The 22,912-nt window shown below is 47.0% G+C and overlaps 1 protein-coding gene across 1 annotated transcript; it reads right to left on the reverse strand.

Annotated features, from left to right (window-relative positions):
* Positions 1 to 914: 914 nt before the first annotated feature.
* On the reverse strand, positions 915 to 15,466 carry PAX9 (paired box 9). Its single transcript, XM_068533152.1, has 4 exons — positions 15,357 to 15,466; positions 13,975 to 14,601; positions 10,816 to 10,958; positions 915 to 1,459 (listed from the first exon to the last, which is right to left on the reverse strand). The coding sequence occupies exons 1-4, from the start codon at positions 15,358 to 15,360 to the stop codon at positions 1,205 to 1,207; spliced, it is 1,029 nt and encodes a 342-aa protein (XP_068389253.1). The 5' UTR covers positions 15,361 to 15,466; the 3' UTR covers positions 915 to 1,204.
* Between the last annotated feature and the right edge of the window lie 7,446 nt (positions 15,467 to 22,912).

Consider the following 22,912-nt stretch of genomic DNA (forward strand, 5'->3'; position numbering starts at 1 on the left):
ATTTTTACATTCATTAGAGCAGAATTTTCCATTGTCTTTAAATTACAACGTAATTTTGGGCTGAGATTGCTGAACACACAGGTAAGCCAACAATAACAACAGTACAATTTAGTTTCACAGTGGTTTTCTTAACATAAAGTTCGTTTTAAGTGTCTTTGCAAAGCATTTCACATTAAACTTAAGTTTCTAAGTGACTTCCTTTAGAGCCTTGTTCAGATATTTTCCACCCTCTTGTCTTTATATGCTTGGCATGTGTGTTGTTTGATTGGGATACAAAATGGGAGACTGGCTTGTTTTATCTGTGTTTTGAGTCCTCTGTTGTAGGAAGAAAATGTCCTTCATGAGATGTCGAAGCCTTCACTGCACACACAAAATCTGGGGCAAGTCCAGGTCCAGGAGCCTGAGCGGCCCACCACCAAACAGAGACAAAGACATTGCCGGAAAGTCACCTTTGCAAAAAGAAAGGAAAAAAATAGAGAGGGGTGGGGGCAGGGGAGGGGCCTATCCCATGGAATGAAAACACAAATGCACCAGAGTCCATATTTACAAACTAATAGAAAGTATAAACATTATTGTATTTGGAACCAAGTCAAAACACCAGGAGGAGCTAAATTCAGATATTGCTTAAGTTATACATATAGTTTCCAACAAAATATGCCATCTGTTAAAAATAAACAACGGATCACTCAAGTCAATTGTTGATTGGTTTCCTAATGATGAATTAAGGATTATTTTGTCACCTTATTTGATTAGAGGGTGTAGCATAACTTTTTCTATATCTATTTTCTTTTATTGATTTTGCAAAATCTCAACAATTGCACGTTTCAGAAGTTCAGGTTGATTTAGAATAAATATACACGTGTGGTTTTACCAAAGACTAGTTTTAAAAGTTCCTTAAGCCCTTTGAGGGGTGCAGGTTTCTTCACTACGTTAAAACAGTGTGTGGCCAACACAAACGTCTCATTCAGTCCTTAACATTGCTTTTGTTTTTAACTCCTACAGTCATGTCAGGTGTTCTGTGAGAGAGAAGTTATGGTAAGAGATATTTAAGTGTCATCAGCACAGAGGATGTGAGTCCGTAAAGCCAGCTTTCGAGGCAGGAGGGTTGGAGGGCAGAGGGGTGGGATCCGAGACCAGGGAAGAAGGGGAGGGTGTGCCGAGAGGGGGGGGACTCGGGTGAAGCTGCGGCAGACGGAATCTCCCATCAGAGTGCGGAAGCCGTGACAGAGTGGCTACCTTCTCGGGCTGCCTGCATTCCCTTGAACGCCAGCGACGCGGGAATGTCACAGTTGTGGGGGGAAAGTGGGGTGCCACTGGCATGTTGCCACCCGTGTCCAGCAACATAACCAGAAGGAGCAGCGCTGTAGGTCATGTAAGGCGACACTTGGGCTGGGGTAGGATAAGGAGCCATGCTGGATGCTGACACAAAACTGCTTACAGCTGGGAGACCATTTGGTGCCTAAGAGGAGTAGGAAAAGAGAAGAGGTGAAAATAATCACATTAGAGCGGTTGACATTTCACGAGTTCTTAGAAAGAAGCAGAATGTCAGTTCTGAGTAGTAATTAACAATATTCTGACCCTACTTTCTGATTTTTTGTTGTTGTTGTTTAGACTTGACTCTTTTTATATTCTAAATGCATTCACCGTCTTGCTACGTAAACATATTCTTTCCACAAAGATTTTGAGGAGGCAACAACCAGAATATTCACAGTATTTGCTTTTGCTACTTGGAATTATAGGAAGGAAATGCAGGGTGAGAAAAGAATTAATTGTGATTAAGTACTCTTAGAATCCATTCAGCTCTCTATCTGCCTTTGTCAACCTTCCCCATACTTCAGTTTTGTTTGACTCTTTTGTTGAGGCATTTGTGAAGGGCCTGGTTGGTATAGCTTTCATTTCCAGTAAAGAAGGGCAGAGTATGGGCTGTCACTTTAGAAACTCAAAATGAGCATGACCTTTGATAAATAAAACGTGGGCCATATTTTAAAACATCATGTTGAAAATGCTTGTTGGACAAAGGACATGCAAAATCAGGCAGTTTGTCTATAAGGGTTTTTTAATGACAATTGGAGGTATATTTTCCAGAGCTATTTTATCAAAAAGGAAACTGTCAGAATATAAAAGAATCGCATATGCATGGTTTTGAAATTGGAAAATCTGCTTGCTAAGTTTTAGGGCCCTGTGATCTGAATTTTTAGAAGCCACATGGATAAATCTCTTGAAATGAATTTAAATGTAAAATGTTAGTTTGCAAACAAAATGCAGCAACGCTGGCAGGCAAGTCTGCCTAGAAGCCAGTGTTCCCTTGGCAACCAATAAATTATTGTTGGTATCGTTACTGTTAACAACACCAAAAACACCCTGATTTCTAACCCTCATTCTGGCATGAATACTCGGCATCCTTCTTCAACTAACTTCATTTTCCCCCCTGAATTTCTACATTGTTGGGGCTTCCCTGGTGGCGCAGTGGTTAAGAATCTGCCTGCCAACGCAGGGGACACAGGTTCGAGCCCTGGTCCGGGAAGATCCCACATGCCGCGAAGCAACTAAGCCCGTGCGCCACAACTACTGCGCCTGCGCTCTAGAGCCCACAAGCCACAACTACTGAGCCTGCGCTCTAGAGCCCACAAGCCACAACTACTGAGCCTGCGCTATAGATCCCACGAGCCACAACTACTGAAGCCTGCGAGCCTAGAGCCGGTGCTCTGCAACAAAAGAAGCCACCGCAAGGAGAAGCCCGCGCACCACAAGGAAGAGTAGTCCCCGCTCGCCGCAAGTAGAGAAAGCCCGCGCAGCAGCGAAGGCCCAACGCAGCCAAAAAGTAATTAATTAATTTAATTTTTTAAAAAATTTCTACATTGTTTAGAAATAAAGAAAATCCTGTTTCCTGGTAGTGATGTGAATAAATAAACATATATCACCATATTTCCTAATGAAACTATAATGTAAATAATAGAAATATTATTCATAAAACCAATTTAAGCCTTAGAGGTAAGAAAAGCAGACATATGTTGGATACGTCTTCCAATTCAACTGCAACACAGAAATTGTTTTCTAATTTAATTCATTTGGTTATTATTTTCACTTCCACATCTATGAGAATGCAACAGTGGGGTCTCAAAAATGATTTTCTCAATTTAGAGTAATGCATGGAGTAGAATATATACATGAATGTGATTTAACACTACTTGTGGATTTCTGACAAGATAAGAATAAAAGTAGAGGAGTTAACTTTGCGTAGTTGGTTCTCTAAGAAGACACATCTCATGTTCTTTTTGTCAGAGTGCTTGTTCTTTGAGAAATGGGGAAGAGGAAAGGAAACTGAGGTTTCCTGAATCTGTCCTATGTCCCAAGCACGAAGAAATATCCAACATATTTTATCGAATAATTGGAACTGACAAATTGTATCTCATTTTAACCTATTGAGTTTATAATAATTACAAGATAATTTATAATGAGTACAATGTGATGTTCAATTGAAATTAAAATGTGTTACAAAGGATGACGCTCTGTTTTTGAACAAAGAAGCCATTGCATATCACTGTTGAATACAAATGAAATATTATCCTCTTTTTATACAAAAGAATATAGATTAAGGAGTTTAGCCATTTACCCTAGGCCAATCAGCAAGTCCATGGCCATGTGTTAAAAGAAATTATCATCCCTGTCTGATGCAGGATCCTCTGTAGCAAATCATGCTACTCTCCCAGACAATTAAAAGATAGATACAATTTAATTTCAAACTAGAGCATCTTTTCTGGTAAAAGATTCTTTCCTCTTCTAGAACCTGATTCTCATTCTTAGATCCTAATTCTGTTTCTTAACTTCTAAAAGAAACTCTTTTTCCTGCTTTCTGAAAATGGCTCATTAGAAAATGGCTCAAAAAAGATACACTTTAAGACTCTCAACAGATGAGTATGAAGATAGACAACTGTCAAATTGCAGAAGAAATTTAGCATTGCATAGAGATTTTATTTCTGATCATTATTATCTAGAATTTTCCCAGTAACCTAAGAGAAATTAGTTTGGAAAGGGATTGTTCCAATTCAGTTATGGAAAGGTGTTTGCATCTATATTTGGCCTCTTCCATTCTAGCATTAATTAATATTTTATACTGTTTGTGCCAATGTGCACCAAGAATCATAAAATAAGAATGTTAAGGCTGAAATTACTTTTAAAATAATGAAAACCTTTGCTCAACAGTTTCCAAGTACACAGGTTAGATTATTTAGTGTAATACAGAAACAGCGTATTGTTTAGCAATACAGTTAGCAGAAAAAAACGTATTGGTGAGTTCTATTTTTCATCACAGCTAAGTTTTTCCTACTCATTCTGTTTTCTTTATATTTTTTCTATCATTCAACATTACATTTCTCTCTGAAATACTTGCTTTGTTGTAGTCCCTTTCCCTTCCTTACACCCTTGCCCTTGGAACCACTGCTCCCTGATGTGACCCCTTTATTTGGGGCTCTTCAGCCATTCTGATGTAATGTCCACAATCCCTTACATGGGTCCACTTCTTTTTGCCCAGAGATGTTCTCCCTGAGAAGCCAGGCTGGACTGGACTCTCATTTTAGATAATGCTTCTAGGATTTGGGGGGAGGGAAAATGTTGGATTTAGGCCCCTGTTACCTTCAGGTGCCTTACTTACTCCATAACTACATTTGTTTGTCAGGTGTAAAAAACACTAAGAGTTCTTTCCAGATTTGTCCATTTTCTATTAAGGCAAACTTGTTTTTTATGCTATTAGTCCTATTAGTATGAAATATTTCAAAGTTCTCTAAAATCTGCAATATATTTAGAGTCATTTTAGTGATGTGGGCCCCTCTGTACTGCAGAAAGGAAAGTTGGGAAGGGAAGCTCAGAGAGGTTTGACATCCTCTTGTAGAAAAAGGCAAGGGGAGGCTAATAAAGTGTTTGCTTAAAAAAAAAAAAAAAAAGAAATCTTTAAACTTAAACAGTTTAAAAATAGCTCTTAGCTTTCCCTCAGGTTAAATTATGACCTAGATTTGGGGTGGAAAAGTTTTGTCTTAATTTCCCTTTTTACTTTTAAAGTTCAGATTTAGAAATTTTAAAAAATGGCATGAGCAAGATAAGAGAACAAACGTGCTTTAACTAAAGCGTACCTGCCACCTTCACTATTCATTCGTTCTAGTAACTCAATAAACACATCAATTTTCTCACTATTAATTTTGAAACATGACATTAGTAAAAGGTATAAATCTCTACCAGGTAAAGTAATTGTTATTTATGATGCAATCACTGAAAGAGTAAAATTTTCCACCACAAAGGAAAACAACTACAGGTAGCATTGATGTTTGTTTATTCTTTCCAATAAAAGAGTACATGACTTAAACTTCCCAAATCTGTTTAATGTTTTCAGTGAAGGGCATGTAATTAATCTGAAAAGCTAGTTAGGCTGAGTAGAGACTACCAAATGTACACCATAAATATAGTGGGAGCAAACATGCTAAATTGCTCTATTTAATTGGATTGTAAATATGATTTATAAATCGACCAACATATGGAATCCCCAGGGAAGAGTAAACAAATTTTCCAAATGAAACCCCAGCAATGGGCATGTAATGGAAATCTCATTTTTGAAAATGACTTTACCTAAAGATTCCATAAATAAAACCTCAATCCATCAACCCCTTTTTCATGTGGCTCTTCCATGAAAGCCCTGAGAATCCTTTCCTCTAAAGAACTGTACAAGGGTCCTCCCTAAGGCAAACTATCTTCTACCTAATGTTGAGAACGAGATTTACTGATACAAAATAAAATAGACCAAATTGTATACCCTGGAAAAAGTAAGTTCCTTGCTCTGCTGAATGTTTTTAGAAAAAGATGGATTTTTATCCCACTGACATTAAACAAAAGAGTCCAGAAAAAATACATAAGATGCAATGTAGTCTAGTTAAGGTCATCCAAGAGAGAATGAAGGTATGAGTTTTCATTGCATTTGTTCTAAAATGTTAGAAATACAGATTTGCCAGTTTTCAAAAATATTCCTAAGTGAATATGTCAAGAAGCTATAGTGGCAGAGAGCTAGACTGTAAACAATTTGAGGACAGGGACTTGTCTTTAATCATCTCATATCCCCACAAAATGCGATACATTATAGGCGTTTCATAATCATTTGTATACTTAAGTTAGTGCAGCCTTTTGAAAGCAAAAGATGTGTTGCTCTTGCTTTTAAAAAACAACAACAAGAAAAAAAAACAAAACTGGGCACCCTTTATCACAGAACAAGCATAACACTTTAAGTAAGCAAAATGAGTAAAGCTGTTGAAAAGGTAAATAAAAGTTGTAACCTAGCTATTTCATTATTTGATTTATGGTCATTCCATTTATTCCCCACCCCCACCCCCAGAGAAAATGGAAATGCATTAGTATCCAAACACTTGTGACCATGAAAAACTGGTATGACAACTGTCTGGCAATTAGATGTTATAGACTATTCTTCAGATGCTGGTAGTTGTCTACTCAACATTTTTTCTCCTGAAGAAAATGCAAATAGCACTGCCAAGTCTTCTATCCACAGTCTTTCATCCACTCATCAGTTCTACCTGGTTCTTCCCTTATGACAAAATCAGTTTACCTTGGCCTTATAATAAAGTAGGTTCAGCTACAAATAGAGATGTGCTTCACCTAGAATTTCAACCTCGATATCATAAGCAAGGAAAAGCTTCAGATCTGAAAATAAACAAGATTCTCTCTCTTTTTTGATGAAATCATTTTTCTGACTGCTGTTCTACCCTTCTTAATTCGTTATGCAATAACTTAGTAAAATAAATCTGACAAAATGAAATGACGATTGTAAATATGGTTTCAACATTCATCCAAAAGGATCTTAATTATGGATAATTGCAGATCTAAATGTCTCTAGGTAATGGAAAGCTGCTATTTAAAATGTTTTTCTAAACTTTATGTTTCCAAAATGTTATTAAAATTGATGTAGCCTTGAAAAAAATTTAAATCGCTTTTTTTTGTATATTATATGACACATTTTAGCAATACATAATCAATAATTTTGTTTTAAAACATAGTTAAAAGTTAATCAGGTCAAAGAATACTTTTCATAATAAATAACATGAATTTCAAAGACTATTGGCATTTGCCTAAAATTGCATTCTCTACAAAATTATAAATTATTTAACACAAAGTTAACTTTGTTTGATATGAAGAAGAATCCATGGCAACTTCATTTATATTTTCACAAGAACAGTGTGTCTTCGAGGACAGCCAATCTGTTAAATAATGCACTAGAAAATTATATTCAGGATGCTGAAATACTATCTTTATTTCAAATACAATGTATAAATGCATGTTTCATAAGAATTTCAGATTAACTTACGTCTCCAAATTAAACTCTTTTCGCATCTCATTTAACTCTGAACTTTTTCATAAATTCAAGTATTTATAGACTAGTTTCCATTCCTGAGATCTCAATCTGTAGCTAATTTTATATTAAACTTGCTGTCTGAGTTGATGTATACTACCCCAAAAGGAAGATACTCAAAGATTATAAATCTACCATTCAGATTACTTTAATTAGAGTACCAGATATTCATTTTTTTCTGACAAAGCATGCACAATTATACAAAGAAAATTTCAAGAACTATACAACTGTTTATAAACTGTTAGAATGAGGCATTAATTCACTAAGTACCATGTATAAGGGTAGATCTATTCCAACCTCATGTTTCTCTGTATGTATTTGTTCTTGTTTTTGTTTTTTTGCCATGCAGTTGCATTCAAGAGAGGTTTTACACTTTCCACAGAAAAGGACCAGCGATTAGGAACCAGAGAACATTATTGTCATTCAGAGTTAGATGAGATTAAAGAGTTCTAGCCCAATATTAAATGTGGGTGAAAAAAAGCCAAAATAAATATCCTTTTTCCTCTATCCTCAAAGATAGACAATAAGGACTTCTGAATGGCACTATAAAATATCAATTGCAGTGTAATATTAAAGTGTACAGTTTGAATATTCTAAACTAATGTTTTAAAAACAAGATAGATGTGTGCATAAGGTTCTAATTACTAGCAATCGGGCATCTTTCTTTGCAGTTTAAGCTGAAAATAGAAACTCTAGATTACAGTAATCAATAGAACCTATGATCAGTTGTCAATTCAGCCCCTCTGGTAATTTTACAGGTATATTCTGACAAAGGATTATGCTCTAAATCCTATAATCCTGAACCCTTGATTTCCTCCTTTATACACTAAAATGAAATTGAGATTATATAATACTATACTATTTAATAACAACCATAAATGCACTAAAAGTATTATGTGCAAAAATTTTGAGAATTTTTTTTTTGCCAAAGACTTTCAATTTTTGTTTATAATACAAATAGAGAAAAGTTTTACCTAAGTTTACACTAGGGTTGTGGAAATGTACATATGCTGATAACATTTTGAAAAATAACTTTAAAAAATAAAACTACCCTCTGAATATTTGTAGGAGAAATGCATATATATATGGAATACACACACAACACACCTTACATTTGCATGTTTGTTTATGAGCAAGTTTTAATGTATAATTTTACCCTCAAGGAACTCAACATCTAAATTCCAAAACTGCTCACAAAATGACACAGTCTAAGTGTATGTGTCTACTTAGCACACCTTCAGCATTAAGCACTATTTTGATAATTATAATAGAGTAGCTACTGATTTGATTATGCACAGAAATTTTTCAAGTTTTGATATTTTACATCATTTGTATTATCTTGCTACATGGCAATGCAGAAGATTAGCATATTGCCAATAAGAACTTTCCAAATGAAAGTTTGATACAAATGTCTTTTTCTTCTGCAAAAAAATTTTAACTTGTCCTCAAGCACTTAGAACAATACTTATTTGGCCACTTATTTAAGTTATACTCTTATAAATCTGATAATTAAGTGACTTGATATTCACTGTATAAAATGTAATGGATTTTTAATGTTCAGAATATGCAGGATAGATTACTTGACACAGTGTTCTATTTTTATTTTAAATTGATTAGTTTCATTTTGAAGTGTATGTATTAACTAACCATTTCTAAACAAGATAATACACTAGGTCTATAATTCAAGGGAGTAAAAATAAAAGTAATCATAAAGATTTTTGGATTATGCCGCTGCTTTATATATCAACTGGGTTCATCAACTACATGTGGGAATTAGAGACCTTTTTTTTCAACTCTGTACTTCACAATGTTATTCCAGGAAATGATGACCTAATAAACATTACTGAGCACCAATTAAATGCTTACTACTCTGTATGCTAGGTGCTTTATAGATGCTCTATTGTTTGTAAAAAAATACCTTGACACTTTTTGACTATGAGCTGGCTGACCAAAGTATATTCTGACAAAAGAAAAAATTTCTTGTTTTTGAGTCAATCTCTAACGCCATTTCTATCATGGTAATATTTAATGAATGCCTACTATGTGCCCGATGGTTGCATTATCTCATTGAAATTTCACATCTCTTGAGGTTGGCCCTATTATTTCCCTATTTTATAGATGAAAAAAATGGAGGCTCTAAAAGGTTAATAAGTTGAGTAAGTGGCAATGGTGCCATTGTACATAATGCCTCTTCTTTACGAATTACCTGCTCTTCTGTGGAAGGTAGTGACAAACTTTCTTACAATTTCTCTTTGGCATTCTTTACAGTAGAAGGAGATTCAGGAAAGGGACCCTCCTTCCTTGCTGCTATTTTCTGTGATATTTGTCATGGGAGAGCTACTAATCTATATGGGATTCTGTTTTAACAAAATAAGGGAGGGAAGAGGAACTGGAAATGGGGTTTGTTAGGGAAAATAAAGACTAGGATTTTTTTTCCCAATTGAATAAACGTTGCAAGTTCCATTGCGCTTAAAAAGTTTATTTGAACAGATAAGAAAACATTAAAAGTTTTAAGATTTCAAAATAATAAAATGAAAACTGGGTATTTTGAGGCTTTGGAATTGGAGTTTGGTATGAATACATTTGCAAACCTACACAGGTCTGCTCAAAGAAACCTTACGCTGCTTTAAGGTCCAGGTTTGTTTTTGCTGTTGTTGTTTGCTTTTTTGAGAGCTTTGAACTCCTGATTCCACAGTGGTGATGAATTTAGACTCAAAACTCTTGGGCTTTTGTTGTGGTGGTTGCTTAGTTTTTCTCAAAGTAAAAAAAAAAAAAACAAAAAACACGGGTGTTTTAATTTTTCTTTTGGTGAGTTGGGGGAGGGAGAGAGGGAAAGAAAAATTAAACGGTCCACAGCTAGTCCGTATAATTTGAGGTTTTCTCACTAACCTCCCTGGGGAGATTACGACGTGACCTTTAATCGGGAAATGGTAACTTTACGCAGTTTATCTGCTTGCCCTCTCCTCGCCGTCGCTGGACCAGCCACGCGCGCCCATTCTCTGGGAGCCGCGGACCGTCCGCGCGGGAGGAGACGCAGCGGCGCGCCCTCGGGCGTGCGGACCGCTCGTCCCGCGCGCCCCTGGGAACCCACGGCCGCTCTCCCGGCCCCTCGGAAGCGCCTTCCCGGGTAAGTGTACCCCGACGCGAGCCGCGGAAAGGGCTTCAGGCGCGACCTCCCCGCGCCTCCAGGGGCCGAGCAGGCCCGGAGGCGCTTCCCGGGCCGCGGGGGTCGAGGCCTCACTACGCCCTCGCGGGTCCGGGCCTCCGTCCCGCCCCCATCGCCCCGGCCTGGGGCTCGTGGCCGCCACGGGGAGTCGACCTGGGCCTCACCTCGGTAGAGGCTCCGAGAGGGGCCCGGGGCCTCCGTCGCCCGAACCCCCGCGGCCCACCCGGCGGGGCCCTCGCCTCCTCACCTGCGCGTACTTGGCTTCCTGCTCCAAGGCCCCCTTCTCCAGCCCGTTCACCGCGTGCGGGGCGGCGGTGGGGAAGTTGCTGCGGCCCAGGCTGCTCCACTCCTCCACCTTGGGGCTGTGGTAGGGCGAGCTGTCGCTCACTCCTGGGGAGGAGGAGAGAGGGCGTCAGGCTGGAGGGCTAACCGCGCGCCCCCTCCTGAGACCGGCTGCGAACCCGCGACCCGCGAGCGCGAGGGCTGCGACCTCTGCCGGCCCCCTGCCCTCCGCCTCCCAGGGGTGCGGGAACGGCCCCTCCGGCAGGGAGCCCAGGGCCCGGCCAAGGTGACTCGCCTCGAAGTAGGCCTCTCCCCGCCCTCTCCCCCACGCCCGCGGGAAGATACGTTTTTCCTTTTCATCCGGCCTTTGATTACCTCCTCCCGTCCTCGCTCCCCCGGGGAAAAGAGTGGAAGGAATCTGAGAATTTTCCCCCAGTTTTCCCAAATCAGGGAAAGAACCCGTGAAACTGGATGCGCCGTTCTCCCCATTCCTAAGTCAGGGTCCCAATCCTGACCCAGGGTCGACTGGGGTTCGACAAAACTCTGAGACCGGTGCCTTCCGAAAAGGGAGAGAGGGTCTCCCAGGCCTAACCGCGCCTATGCTGGCGCTCAGAAACATCCAGAAAAGTGCTCACTGTGCTGTGGAGATCTAGTACTTATGTCAACAGATGGAACAAAAAACCTGCACAGTCCTTTGCAAACAAATAACTAAAGGATGCCCACAATATACATGCAAAACATAGGTGCACAGGTTTCTGCCTTCCGTATGTGCCTACCTTGTGTGAGACTACCCTTGATGCTCTATCTCTACACATTAAATACATGAGGTTATGTGCATATGACTTAAAAAATAAATACTACAGTTACCACTGTAAATGCCACCAGTGTCAGAGGTAAGGTTATAGGTTTTCTTTTTCAATGAATCAAAAGGTTAGTATAATTAAAGTATAATTAAGTATTTTGGAAAAGAAGTAAAGCCATCAGCTATCCTTTATGTTTTTAATAGAGATGCAAAGAAAATTATACGGGCGTAAACTGATTACCACAATACCTAGAGGTGTGCATATTGAATCACTGGCATCTTTAAGTGAGCAAGTAGAATTTTAAAGAGAAGATACTTGAAAACTATGAGCAGTTGGTCTTTGGGACCCATGGGTGGAGGACTGAAGTTTGACAAAGCTACTACAACTTGATTTTAAATACTTCCATCTGATACAGTGCTTCAAAGCGGCAATCATTTTGTAGAAAGGATCATTGGTAGAACTAATCATTTTATATTCACAGATTTGTCAGAAAACAGGTTGTTTAAAGCTGGCATCCAGAATCAACAACACGTAGAATGAAGAGTTGCTCCTCTCCATAATCTAATACTTTTTCAACTGACATTTGGTCTGATTGTAGTCTCCCTAGGGAAGAAGAGTTTTCTTTTCAACTCTGTCAGTCTTTTTTCACTATGCCTCCCCCTCTCCAGAGAATTAGATTGTGTTCCAGTTTGCACCAGGAAACTGTATTTTGGCCCAGAACTGCCAGTCTCTTCTTGCCTTCCCAGACAAAAGGCAATCGGTGGGCACAAGCCTGAAGTTATCTTAAGAAATTGAGATCCCCCTGCGCGCCCCCATTTCTGCTGATCTCACACTTTCCCATGAACCGGGGCTTCCTTTAAGTGTCAGTGAGGTCAGTTTATCCTATAAATCAAGGGCAAACTCTCTTCAACTAAAGCTCCAACCAGCTCTGAACAAGACAAAACCGGGCTCTTAGAAGGATCTTGTAAAGTCACAGTCAGAAAACAAGAAGAGGAAAAATCAGGGCTATGCTTTAATTATTTAAAAAGATAATTGTGCCAATGTGGTGGCAACCGAGAAAGGCAGGAAACAATTAAAGGAACTATTTCCCCTTTTCCTATTTAATTTTTCCTCTGCTCTTTTTAAACTTCTGTCTGAGAAATTAAGAAGGTAGGCTCTTTATCTATGCATTATTTAAATTTTGCGTCTAGGGCATTTTTTACTTTCTTTTCTCCCTACCGAGGAAGAAGTTAACGCTGTTTTTGTTTTGTTTTGTCCTGTTTTAACAACGCAGTAAAAGAAAACAACCTCGGGTCTCCTGCGGAAGCCCGATTAAACACAAGGGCTCGAGGAATCGTTCTTAGCAAGCAGAAAAGACACTCACCACACGCAAGGTCAAGGGTGAGAAAGGAAAGGCACCACTGAAAACGTGCAGGGACTAGATGTACACTCACATTCCCGGGGACTGGGGGACCCTAAAGGGAAGCGGCAGGCACGGGAAAAACGGGAAAGAACAGAAAAGAGGACAGCATGGAATCGCCGTGAATTTTCTCTTCATCACAGCGGTGGTTGGTGCCACTTCCTAAGATATATATGTAGTGAAATCTGTTACGGTAAAAAGTGTCGGGGGTGGGGGGAGGAGGGGGGAGGAGGGGGAGGAGGGGGGAGGAGGGGGAGGACAAAGAGAGAAATAAAACAGAAAATTAGTCCCAGAATGAGCAATGCTGTAACACGCAAGTTACTAGTAGTAACTTCAGGACCTCCGTTTCCGAGGAAAATGAAGTGAAGCATAAGAATGAAACCAATTAGGTGACATTTGAACTTCCTGCCTGAGCAAATTTGGTCTGATTGCCAGAATGCAAGAAGAACACTGCAGTTTCCACAGGGTGCCCGACTCCTCGCGGCCGCATCTGATCCCCAAACAAACTACCCACAACAGTGTCTGCAGCCGGCAGCCCCACGCCTGCTCAGGCCTCTCCGGCTGCGCCCCAAGTCCGGCCCCGGCGGCGCTCTCCAAGTGAGCGAGCTGGTCTGAGGCTGCGGCGGCGCGCGAGGCGGGGGAGGGTGGAAAATGCGAACCATGTGTCGGGGATGGGGGGATGCTGTGGGTCTGGTCGTTTGAGATGAGGCAGTAGACTGCGTGTGGCAAGGAAACGAAGGGCATGAATTTCACGTTAATGAGATCAGGACACCCCCTGCGAGGGCCCCTTACGTTCCCAAAGGAAGAAGCCTCAGGCAGTGGGATAGACGCGGTCCCCCCCGGAGGCCGCAGATACAGAGACCCCAGAGAGGGTGCGGAGGGAAGCTCTGCACATCCACACATCCGGTCCCCGAGCCCTTACCTTGGTCGGTGATGGAACGAATGCCCAGGATGTCGGTGACGGAGTGGGAGGAGGGCCAGGTGCGCGGCATGGCCACTGAGCCGGGGATGGCGGGCACGCCGGGCGGCGTGGGCACCTTAGCCGCGGCCGCCGTGATGGGGCTGGGGTACGAGTAGATGTGGTTATAGGGCAGCGCCGGCTGCGGCGCCGGCTGGTGCTGCTTGTATGAGTCGTAATGGCCCTGTTGGGCCAAGTTGCCGATCTTGTTGCGCAGGATGCGGCTGATAGAGCTCACCGAGGGCACGTTGTACTTGTCACACACGCCGTCCGCCAGTAGGCGGTCCCGTATCTCCCAGGCGAAGATGCCGGGGTCCCTCTGCTTGTAGGTCCGGATGTGCTTCACCACAGTGGGGGTGGTGACCCGAGGCTTGCTGCCCCCAATGGCTCCTGGCAAGATCGAGCCTGTCTCATTGTAGCGCGCCAGGATCTTGCTGACGCAGCCGTGCGAGACCCGTAGCTGGCGGCTGATGTCACACGGTCGGATGCCCAGTTGGGCCAGCTCCACTATGCGAAGCCGGATGGCGTTGGGCAGCGGCCTCCCGTTCACGAATACTCCTCCCAGCTGGTTCACCTCCCCGAAGGCTGGCTCTGCAAAACGAACACATGGCGCGCGGGGACGCGCATCCGCAGTTTGGGACAAGTGCTTGCCACTCGGCCTCCGCGCGCGTCATGGGACAAGGCGGATACACCCGCCTCGGACTAAGGACCCGGGCTTTCACCAAACCGTAAGGTCCCTGAGCCTTGAGGGACGGCCGCAAATCACCGCGGTCGAGTCAGACCCTCCTCCCTCATTCCGGTAGTGCCTGCGGCCGCTACAGGCAAATGCAGTGGTGAGACGCAGGGCCTCTCCGAGTGCTCAAAAGTCTCCGAAGCAGGCGGGGAAATCGGTCTTGACGCCTGCAAGCGGCTGCTTCTCGCCTGCTCGGCGCTAAAGTCCTTGTGCCGCTCCCCCTTGATCCCCAGCGCCCCGCCTTGGGACCTGCGCAATTAGACAAAGTCTAGTCTTTTTTTCTGGTTGGCTTCTTCTTCCCCACCGTGTCTGCGTGTATGTGAAACAAAATTTGGTCCGCAACTGGGACCGCGGGGCTTGCTGATGCCACCGCTCCCTACTCTTGAAATCAGAAAATGGCATCAACAGCAGCAACCCAGTAGCCCGCGTTCAGACTGAGCTGCTGTGCGTCGCTGACCCTTAGCGTGTTCCTACAAGTTGTAGGAACACGAGCAAAGTCAATAAGGAGAGTGTGAGCGCTCAGTGGTGCGCGCCCTCGCGCGCCCTCCCTCCCTCCCTCGCCCGTTCCCTCCCTCCCTTCCCGGTTCTGACAGCGTCCCCCGCCGCCACTCACCCATTGCTCCGAGCAGTACACCAACCGGGCCCCAGTTCCGCACTCCCAGAAAGAAACTTTTCGCGTGGCCTCAGTGGCCCGGTGTATCGCTCCCCCGGGCCGCTGGTGCCTCCGCTTCTCCCCGGGAGGAGGCGGCGAGAGTGCAAAAGGAAGGAGTAAAAGGAAGTCTGTGCCCCGATGAAAGAGGCTTGAGTTCTGCATTTCAATCTAAGCAGCAACGTGGGCTGGGCTGAGCGGGGCCGGGCGGCTCCGTCTATCACTCACTAGGGACACGCCCTCAAAGAGGAGGGCCCGAAGGCAAGCTGCATGATGATTGGTTTGGTCCGTTGAGCGACAGCACAGTCCGGGAAAGTCCTTCCGCTGTCTCTTTCAATCTTGCTCTGCACCTGGGTGACTAAATACAATGAAAAGAGGTGTTTGACACCTTCCCAGGGGCAGCGCAAACAGACAGCAAAATCAGGCTGTTAAAAATGCTGAATAAGCAAATGAAAGCGTTTGTTCTGAGTATGAGAGACTCGAAGGGAGAAGGGGCTGAGAATACTTCTTTGGGGGAAGGATGGACATCTCAGAATTTAACTTCAAACTCTAGGTGGGAGGTGAGCGCCACCGTCTTTGGTGGTGGTGATGGTGAGCCTTCTTAGAATAGCCTGTCCTGTAAGCCTCGAGGGGATATCAGGAGAGGATGGCTGCTACCGGCGGGTCCTACCGCACTCCAGCCTACGCCAGGTGGCCAGAGCCCAGGTGTGAGAAGGTAGGCCCGTCGGAGAGACGAGGAGAATTAGGGGAGACCAAGCCAGAGATGGAGGCCTTTGTTTCCACCAGGTGGAGACCTCTCCCCCGGCCTCGTGACTAACGCCCCACACCAGTCTCTAGGGAGTTCATCCAGGAGCGCGGGGTAAAACCCTAGCCTAGGCTCCAAGCAGGAACGTAGCCACACGCGGCTAAAGCAAGCGCACAGCCAACGTCGACCAATTGCCAGCGCATGGGGCACTCTCTGCGGAAGCCAGCGCGCCGCAGGGCTCAACCGTGTTGCTGGTCCGCGGGCCCTTGGTACCGGCCGAGGTTCTCCGGTTTTCTCCCACCAGTGAACCACTGCAAAGGGCTTTTGTTTAAATATGAGAAAGACTTGGTTCCAAGAAGGTGAACACTGAGCCTGCACATGTATGTGATTCCCACGTCTTCTGACTAGCTGCCAGAGGCCCTGCAGTTCAGCCTACCTTCTGAATTTTCACTTTCATTCACGCTAAGTCTAATCCAAAGTGTACAGTATTCTTTTTGGCAGTCAAAGTTATTCACATTTTGAGTACCGGTTATGGAGAATGCTAATCCAAATCAAAAGCAAGATGGGGAACATTTTTAATGAACTTGGGAGTTTGTACTGCTTCTGGTCGAGGATACTGCTACTGCTACTTGACAGTCATACCTTAGCTCTTTCTTGTGCACACAGGTTTCGGGCTGATTGTCCCACAATCCCGAGGGATGGGCTCTGGTTTACACATAGGAAAGCTGACTGGGCCCCGATCCGGGCCAGTAAGTGACAAGAGCCCAGGAAAAACTCATGATCAGCTGCGCTTTTTGAAACGAACAGTAATCTCCAGATCCTCAGGTTTCTATGGCAGGGGTGCCCTCTAAGTTGAAATTTACAGGTAGGAAAGATTTGAAAGATAAAGGAACTATGAAGTCAAACATCCTTAATTCTTTACAATCAGGTTCTTGTGGAAAGTCCCACAACTAGAAATACTTGAACTTATCTGCCTTTTTGGTTGTTGTTACTGTTTCAATTGTTTAAAATCTCGAAGTTTGACTTGACAGCGATTTCACCCCGGTCTGACCCGCAGTACCTGTTGTGTGGCACCCTCTGGTTCTCTCCAACTCGGAGGTCCTTTGTGGATCCCAGATTTTAAAAGCAGCAGCTCCTTCTTGGGGCAATTTATTTGAGTCTGTGGTATCTGAGGGGAGTATACGATTTTGCCTGAGCCTTGTGCGATGGAATGAACGTGCTGGGCATCTTGATCGAGAGTCTCCCTGACCCCCCTTCCCCCTCGCTGACACACACTGAGTAGTGACCCCTGCGCGGACTCTGTGCCCAGCTGTTGGGTGCCCAGTGATCACTTCTCGGACTCTGCAGGGCTGCAGAAGTTGATAAAAGGCTGTTTGCCTTCTGACTGGCAAGACCCAGTGCCGTGATGTGTTTCTATGTGCTCTGTGAGGGCTTTAGCACCAGCACCAGCCTGGAGTGATCCAGAGGCTCGTATTGTTTGGAGCCCTGGCTAGGAGGACCTAACACACAACTCCCTCTCGTTCGCCCCCAGCTCCCTCAGTTGCCTCATATTTCCCGCACAGGTTTGCTGATGCCTCTCCATTTCCACCTGTGGTAGCAGGCGGTCTTGTCTGCAGTGGATCCCCTGCTCCGCGCCCCTCAGGGCCCAGCAGGCCCTCTTTACGCCGGCGAGGGCCGATGTTTGGCACTCTCAGCTCAGCGCATTCCCGAGAGCAGGCGAAGGATCTTGTTTGGGGACACTGAGTATCCGCAGCAACCTGAGACCCGGGCTCCGGGGGCAAAAGGAGTCGAAGCTTCAGGGGACAGACAGAGGCGCCCAACCCTAGAGGAAGGGGCTGATGCAGAACCCTCCCAGGACGCACACTGAGTGCTGTGGCCAGGTAGCCCGACACCCGATGAGCTGGCGACCCGATGAGAGACAAGTGACCTGAAGGGGGAGGAAGAGGGATTGGTAGGGGGGTAAGAGGGATTGGTGGGGGGGAAAAGAGGGATGGGGGAGGGAGAGAGAGAGAAACAGTAAGGGCCAGTAAGCCTCGACCGACGATGGGCGTAGGGATGCCGAGAAAAGGCAAGGGTCAGTTGAGGTCAGCGCCCCCTGGTTACTGCCTGCTCTGAACCCGGGAGATCACACAGAGATCGGAAGAATTTCGACTAAAGAAATTTAAGACCAAAACCAAAACACAACCAGTAAGGTCTGCAGCTGACACAGGCCGGGGAGAAGCCAAAAGCCCTTCCCAGGGCGCTGTCTAGGCCTCCTCTGAGGAGCGACCCGTTCTCCGGGTAAATATTTACTCAGTGGGAGACTGGAAGCTGGCAGGGCGGGAGGGTGTGAAGGAGGGGGCTACACGAGGTGGAGAGAATCCGTACGCTCGACACTGGCGGGGACAGACGTGTACACCGGCCCGAGGGGAGTCGGGGCCCGGGACCCCAGAGGCGGCCGGGTTCGGGGTCTCGGCTGGGGAACTTTAGCCTGCCTTGCGCCTCTTTGGCTGGACTCCTTCCCTGCCCCTGCGGGCCCAGATGCTGTAAAGTCTTCATAAATCTGTCAGCGGTCCCAGTGCTGCGGGCGATCACCTGCGCCCCCCCTCCCCTCCCGGCACCAGCGGGGTCTGAGCAGAGGTGCGGAGAAGGAACAGGAGTCTAGCTCCTTCCGAGGCCGCCCCAGCGCCACCCGGCAGACGGCGCCCGGGGGCTGCCGAGGTCGGACCCGGGAGCAACAGGCTGTGCAGGGAGTGGGGAGCCCTCCGCCCTCCAACGCGGAGCGATGTCCTGGGCTGCTCCGCCGGGCGCCTGCTTCCCGCGTCCTGCAGGTCAGCTATGACTGCAGACGGGACGGGGGGCGGGGGGCTGGTATAGCGAGAGAGGGGCGTGTGTATGCGCGGGAGAGGGGTCCTGCTGTTTCCAGTCGCTTTTAGGAAGACTTAGGGTTGGCCGAGGAGAATATTAAGGAGCAGATTCCTCCAGCTTGCCCCCTCTGTCGGGAAAAGACAGGACCGAGGGTGAGGCCCAGGCGACGGCGGCCGCCTCTCGCCCTGCCCGGGGAGTTCCGGGGATCGAAAGCAGCCAGAGTCTGAGCTCCCGGACGGGTTTTCAGAGCACAGTTCCTTCTTCCAGTCGTCTGAGGGAGAATATGGTAGAGGCAAGACCTCCGATCCTGTTCCCCCACGGGAGTGCCTCTTCCAGGGTAAGTGAAGGATTGCGCGCCGCGTAGAGAGGAAAAAGAGGCCAGACTTCTCCAATCCTCGCCAAACCGCGCTGCCAACGCCCGGGCCGCGGGTTCCAACCCGGATCGGCCCAATGTTAAGTCCCGGCCCGGTAGGGTCAGCGGCCGCCCTCTGCCCACTGGACCTCCCAGCGTCTGCTGCCGCACGTGGCAGCCGGAGGCGCACCCGGTGCCTAAAGAGAGGGAAGGTCCACCCTGAGCTGCGGGCTGGACTCTGCGCGTGGAGCCGCGGGCGAGGTCGGAGGCGGCGGCTACAGGGAAAAGCCAGGCGGCGTGGGAGAAACAGCCCGCACGGGCCCTCAGCCTCAGCCAGGCCGGGGGGCGGGGGGTGATGGGGGAGGGAGGGAGTGTCCAGACACTGACCTGCCAGCCTGTACTTCTCTGGGCTGCGGACGCAGCGGGACCCACCAGCCCAAGTAGAGGCCGCTGGGGCCCCCAAGAGGAGCCTGGAAAATTCTCCGAAAGCCTCTAAGGCCTCTCCGCGTCCTCTCTGCCTTCCGGCGGGTGGTGCTCACGATTCAAGACCCTTTCCCCAGAGGGCAGCAGCTCGCGGGGTCCTGCCAGAGCGCGGAAATCTCGCTGCTGGCCGTGGGATCCGCCCTGGGGGTGCGAGCGCTCCTCACCCTCTTTCTCCTTCCGAGGGCAGGGGAGGGGCTTGTTGCCGCCTGAAACCCGCTTTTAATTCTCCGCCTGCCTGTTTCGGATCACCCAGGGTTGGTTTTGCTGTTTGCACACTCCTTCTGTTACAATAAAAACAATCGACATTTCTTTTCAGTTTCCCCATATTAGCGTCACTCAGTAATTGTTCTCCACCCCCTCCCCCTCCCCCCCGCTTTGAAGGCATGCGGGATTACTGGTACCCTCGCAGTGGAAGGTTCCCGAGTATATAAGCAAATCTTCCCTAAAGACTTTAAAGTAAAAATAAATAACGGCCCGGGAAATTGCTGTGACCCTAACATCACTTTCTGAACGCAAATTACACCCATTTTTCAGTTTTCAACAGCGGAATTGCTTTCAGAAGGACGGCGTGGTGCCCCATGTGATATGGTTATATTTGTTTATTAAATCCACAAATGAAAGAGAACACATTTTTGGGGCAAGGGGCAAAACTCTAGGCTGCAGAACGGCAAGTGCGATCAAGGATCGGATCCCGGCTGGCGGCAGGGGCAGGGAGGACCCGGGCAGGGAGGAGCCCTGCAGGGACGCCAGGCCGAGCGTCCAGCCAAAGGGAGGGGGGACTTCGACCTGCCTAGTTCGAAGTATTTTTGGAAGGCACATAGCTCGGTGACGAGAGGAGGACACTGTCCGCGGTCACTCTACAGCCCTGAGCTGCGGTGGCTCAAGAGAATTGCTGCTGCATGTGGGAAAAGCAGGCTTTGGGGTTCTTAAAGATCCTGCCCTCAGGGTCCATGTGCGGGCAGTGGGGCTGCTTCCTACTGAAGACCCAATTGGCCTAAAGGCTCCGAGAAAAGAGAAACGAGAGCCGAGCCAGGCCTTGCCTGTAAGACTAGGTTTCGGGTCTCAAGCAAACACAAACCCTTCGGGTCCCCCATCATGGTCCAGGTTCTGTTGAACGCAGCGTGATTGGGGTTGCCTGCAGGCTTCAAGGGGCTGGAATCAACGTGCGGGCCGGAGTCTTGGTGCTAAGCATCGGCGTTCCCCTCGTTTTCAGTGAGGCCGAGAACCGGGATTCGCTCACTTCGCAGTCCCCTCGGATTGCAGCTGGCACAGTGTCCCCACGAATCACCTCGGGTACTGCGCAGCTCCGTGAGTCCTCGCACCCGGGCAACGGACATGGTGGTGGGACCGCCTGGCGCGCTGCCGTCGTGGTGCAGGATTTCCAACCTGCCGCCTTCTCCGGCCTATTTCCACCAACCAGCCCCACGCTGACCCCAAGGACGGAGACTCGTGATGCACTGTCCTCCGCTGTCTCTCCGAAAACAGGAACCCGGGTTTGGGAGCAGATACTTAGGGTCGGATTCACGGAAATATTCCCGCGGTCTTTGAGTCCCTGGCTACCTCTCTCCCGGCAGTCACCTCGTCATAGCGCCACCTACAGGTGCAGGTTTGATCGCGCTCCCATAGTAATTTTTGCCGAGGTTGGGAAAGATTGAAAATCCACAGAACTTCTATAGCCCGAAATTTTTAGTTCTCCCTTCCAATTCCTCCTCCAGCCTCAACTCTCCACTGGGTTACAAACCTCCGTACCTTTTCCCACCATGCTCCAAGGCGAGCCTGAGCATCAGTCTTTTCATGATTCACCAAAAGCCCGTCTTCCACGGGATGCCGGGCTGGATCCTCTTGCGGTCCCCAGGAAGTACTCAGAGCCCTGGGCTATGAACGGTTCCTGCGCTGGGAGGAAAGCCTGAAACTGCAAAAGGCTCCGCGCCTGGAAGGGGAGTGATGGGCCCACCCTTCACCAGCTCATCCTACCATTCGCTGAGGGCTCCCAACGTCCAAACGTTCACAACAAACATTCAAAGGAGGTATTGTCTTTCCCGTTTCAAACAACAGATAAATCAGAGACTTAGATTAAATAAGAGCACACCAGACACTTAGATTAAGTGAGATCATACTGTGTATGAACCCAACTGTGTCCCCATTGTCGTCGCTCTCCGAATTTCCCTATTCTGCAGGGACAGCTCACGTTGAAGCCCCAAGAGAAGCCCCTTTACCGTAGGTGTCTGCACGTATAGTGGACATTCCCCTTCCTCCCTCCACTGCGTAGAGGAGACAAACCCGCCTAAGGCCGCACTGAGAGCCTGCGGCAAAGAGGACCCGCACGCGATGTCTCCTCACTGTGGGTACAGACTCCGCGCCCGCCGAGGAGGCCGGGACTGACGGGGCGAGGGCGGGAGACCTGAAGCAGGCTCCGCTGCGTGCACTGTTCCCCACCCCACACCGGCCCAGGCTACCCCAGGGTATGGAAGCGGCAGCTGCCGCGACCGCGGGGATCCGCAGCGTCCCCCTGGAACGCCGCGGCTGAACGGCAGGGAGAGGGGCACCGCGAGGACCAGGAAGAATGGGAAGCTGCTCTTCGCTGAGATTTGTTCCCCGGCTGCCAGGACGTGCCCCTCTGGCTCCCCGTGCGCTTTCAAATCAGTCTACAGGCAGAGAAATCCACGATTGCCTCTCTTGGGAATTCATTCGGGTGTGTGCCTGTGGGTGTTTCTTTTGAAGACCACTCTAGTGGGGACAAACCGGGAGGAGCCGAGATGCAATAAAATTAGAACTCGTTATGATCGCAGCTAGTTGGGCCCAAGTGCGTCGGAAATACAGGTGGTAGCTAGACTGGCTTTCCCGCCGGAGGCTGGGTTACAGTTAGGTTTCCCTTGCTCTGGAGTGCATCTTGGAGTCCGGCTCAACTGTTTTCGACATCTTAGGTACAGCGGAGAAATCAATCATTTCATTTAAAAAACCATAGTGATAAAGGGATTTCAGCGCACCCTGGGAGAGGTGGTAACCAGAAGAGAAAGCCGCCAGGTTGTTATGGGCAGGGGTCATTTTTACTAGCTTGGGGAAATGCTCTCTAGCCGTGGCCCACACAGAATT

This window comes from Eschrichtius robustus, chromosome 1 (assembly GCF_028021215.1).
Source record: "Eschrichtius robustus isolate mEscRob2 chromosome 1, mEscRob2.pri, whole genome shotgun sequence".
Taxonomy (NCBI): domain Eukaryota; kingdom Metazoa; phylum Chordata; class Mammalia; order Artiodactyla; family Eschrichtiidae; genus Eschrichtius; species Eschrichtius robustus.